The sequence below is a fragment of the Pinus tabuliformis genome, chromosome 7, assembly GCF_031772625.1.
Source record: "Pinus tabuliformis cultivar Carrire ecotype Pingquan chromosome 7, CPIR1, whole genome shotgun sequence".
Lineage (NCBI taxonomy): Eukaryota > Viridiplantae > Streptophyta > Pinopsida > Pinales > Pinaceae > Pinus > Pinus tabuliformis.
The window spans coordinates 2,005,957,545-2,005,961,012 of record NC_142293.1 but is presented as its reverse complement, the minus strand read 5'-3'; the positions used below and the strand labels follow the sequence as shown (position 1 = coordinate 2,005,961,012).

Below are 3,468 nucleotides of genomic sequence, written 5' to 3'. Positions count from 1 at the left end.
ATCCCATCATAAAACAAAAACCATATCATAAAGAAATGATATTGCAATCTCCCAACTTATCCCAATATATGTATCAACACAAATTGTAATTTAACTTTTACCATCTCATTCACTCTACCGATCAAACCAAATAATTTCGAATACATATCTCGAAGAATTCCAAGAACATGTGAATCTCCTGGGAGATAAAAAAAAACGTGAATTTCTTATGACATAGCAAATCATTTATCACGCCACTATACACATGGACATGCATCAAAATATATGTCTAAACACCTTGAATTTGAGAACCCCATGTGATGAAGAATTTAATTAGGAACATAAAAGATACTATTATTAATAATAATGAATATATTAAATTCAAATCAGAAAAGAAAGAGAATCATATCAGTAATAATTATATGCACTCTGTCTGCCTTTTTTAAGGCTTATCTTTTAAGAGTAAGCTTGACGTCTACCAAATTTGAACCCAACCATAGCTCTATGTTTAGTATGCCTCCAATTTGTGAACAAACAAAATTGCGTTTGGACTCACACACATATTCTTTTGTATGCTTTGTGCCGCAATACATTGCACGTGGAGTTTGTCATAAATTTAATACCTCGATTGGAATGTCCCATATGCTTTCTGCCATTTGAATCCAACTATAGGTCTATGTCTGGCATGCCTCAAATTTGTGAACAAACAAAATTGCGTTTGGACTTACACACATATTCTTATGTATACTTTATGCCACAATACATTGCACGTGGAGTTTGTCATAAATTTAACTAAGTAAACTAATTTATCGCCATTGGAATGTCCCATATGCTTTCTGCCATGGTGTTCTGCATGTTATCTGAGGAAGGGCAGTTGTGCATAAGACTGACTGGTAGGAACTTGAGACGCCCTGTAAAACTCAGCATCTTATGCGCTCCGTGCCGAGAACGAAGCAGTGAATAATTACGATACGGACATCACATCATTAACAGAATTTATCAACTTGTTAACGTGGAAACACATTGTTGGCACATTTGGTTGTACTTCGCTCTAGTCTTGATAGCTCTCGTCCGGAAGTGGCCAGACTTTATTAATTGCATCGGGATGTTCTAGTAGGATCACGAGGCCCACTTTATTTCAAAAATTGTTAAAAAAATTGCTATCAAGCTGTGGTCGAGTGGTTTCTCTCTATATATTATCATCTTATTATTCGATCTGCGAAGGGGAGAAATCGAGAAGTGGTGTCTGGAAGCTATAAGCTGCTGGTTGACTATTTGTTGGATCGATCAGGTCATAGATCATGGGTAGGTCTCCTGGTTATGGGAGCTCTTCGAAGCATGAGGAGCATCTCAAACGCTGGGCTGCTAGCGAGGACAAGATTTTGATTGAATACATTAAAACTCATGGCATTGGTAAATGGAGAGATCTTCCCAGGAAAGCAGGTGAGACTTTTGACCTATTATGAAGAGTAGAATGTCCATGAATAATGCGTATTTGTAGACTAGCCTGTACAAAAATAAGATACTGTTAGGCCTATGAGGCATAGCAGTATATATGGTTGATTTACTAAAAATATTGTGCACCACAAAAATAAGATGCTGTTAGGCCTATGAGGCATAGCAGTATATATGGTTTGATTTACTAAAAATATTGTACACCACTGTAGCAAGCATCTCTGAAGTTCCTCGAATAAATTTTCCTCTCCTGAACAAGCTTGAGCTGAAGAAATTGTTTTTGCAGGTCTCCAACGAAGTGGGAAAAGCTGTAGATTGCGTTGGTTGAACTATCTTCGTCCCGATATTAAGCGAGGAAATATTTCCCCTGAGGAAGACGAACTTCTCGTCAGATTACATCGTCTTCTTGGCAATAGGTATGCCACTCGAATTTTTTGAAATCTGATGACAATCTAATTTTATATAGAATGTTTGCATAGGCATTCAAACGAATTTAACACAATCCTTTCAGTGATATATATATATATGACAGGATGATTAATATCACTTAGTATTGTGCAGATGGACGTTGATAGCAGGGCGACTCCCTGGTCGAACTGACAATGAAATAAAGAATTACTGGAATACCCAGTTGAGCAAGAGGGTCCAAAGAGGTGAATTCGAGCCCAAATTTCAGAAGCCCTTTAAAGAAAGGGCTATTCCTTCTCCGTTAAGTTATGGTAAAGTAGTCGTAGGTACAGAAAATTATACCTCTCAAATTCAACCCTTGAAAACGAGGGCAGTCAGACCCTCTCCAACGGCTATAACAGATGGAGACAATCTTCATAGTTATGCTTATGATCATGTACCGGATACCAATTATGGTATTCATCAAGAAGGCGGTTTGAAAGCATTAGATGATCATGCTATGGAAATAGATACCTCCAAATCATGGTGCCAATTATTGTTGGAGGATTGCTTGGGAGATTCTCAGTACAACCGATTGCAAGAGGTTAATGGCCTTCAACCAATCAGCATAACAAACACTAGCAATGGAACAGATGATCAGCACCAGCACCAGCCCCACTCCCCTTCCCTCTGTCAAAGTATAATATTGCAGGAAAATGATTCTACTTCTTGTTGTGACTTGATTCAGCAGGAATGCCCACGTTATAAAGATTTTATTTCCTCGTATTTTGTTAGCTTCTTAGATTTGGGCGAGCTGTCTTTCATGTGATTAGGGATTGGCCTGATAAAACACATAATGGCCGTACCCTTTCTACATCTCGCAATGAAATAGTTGTAAAAATGAAGTACGTTATAGACATGTCTTGTTTATGCTGCCAAGATTCCTTGAGTAACATGTTGTGTCACATGAAAGTGACAAAGTATGGAACAGTAAATTTGTAGATCCATTGAAATGTTTAAACTTTTAAAGACTGCATTGCATGATTCAACGCACAGATTCAGGGAATCGTGCATGGGGAAACAACAATCACGGACTTAGACTTGCCTTCCTTATTTATATTGAGGAAGAACATGCGCTTTTGTTTCTTAATGGTCAGACCTGGACTTATATAAGGAAGCTATTAATGATCAGACTTGGGCTTATGTATGGAAGCTATTTTACTCCATTATTTTGAAGCATAAACAACATCCATAAAACTAATTTTGTTTCAGGAATTTGCTCCAAATAAAGGAGATGTATATCACTGATTTAACAAAACATGACATCAAAGTTATCGGGATGTGAGTTTATTCCCAGAGTAAGACGTACAACCTCTACAGCAGATCTATTTGTAAACAGAACCCGTACTAAGGATAAAATGTCACATACGCACAAGTGGTAATTTGACGCAATGCGTGGGGCAATGCTGAACTCTGGATTGTCGATCACTCAGCATAACTATGCCCAGGATATTCTTAGATAACGATGTGACCAATCACCATTTTCTTTCTTCTAAATATCCTAGAATGAAAGTAGAAAATATTGCATTTTAAATTCCGTGAGAGCCACTTAACTTGTAAGTAAAAAACATTGCATTTTAACATTGT

At 37.4% G+C, this 3,468-nt stretch overlaps 1 protein-coding gene across 1 annotated transcript; it reads left to right on the top strand.

Moving 5' to 3' along the window:
• Positions 1-1,280: 1,280 nt before the first annotated feature.
• On the top strand, positions 1,281-2,954 carry LOC149256526 (transcription repressor MYB5-like). The gene is made up of 3 exons (XM_089457452.1): positions 1,281-1,422; positions 1,721-1,850; positions 1,996-2,954. Exons 1-3 carry the CDS (start codon positions 1,281-1,283, stop codon positions 2,648-2,650), a joined length of 927 nt encoding a protein of 308 aa, XP_089313578.1. The 3' UTR covers positions 2,651-2,954.
• The last annotated feature ends 514 nt before the right edge of the window (positions 2,955-3,468 follow it).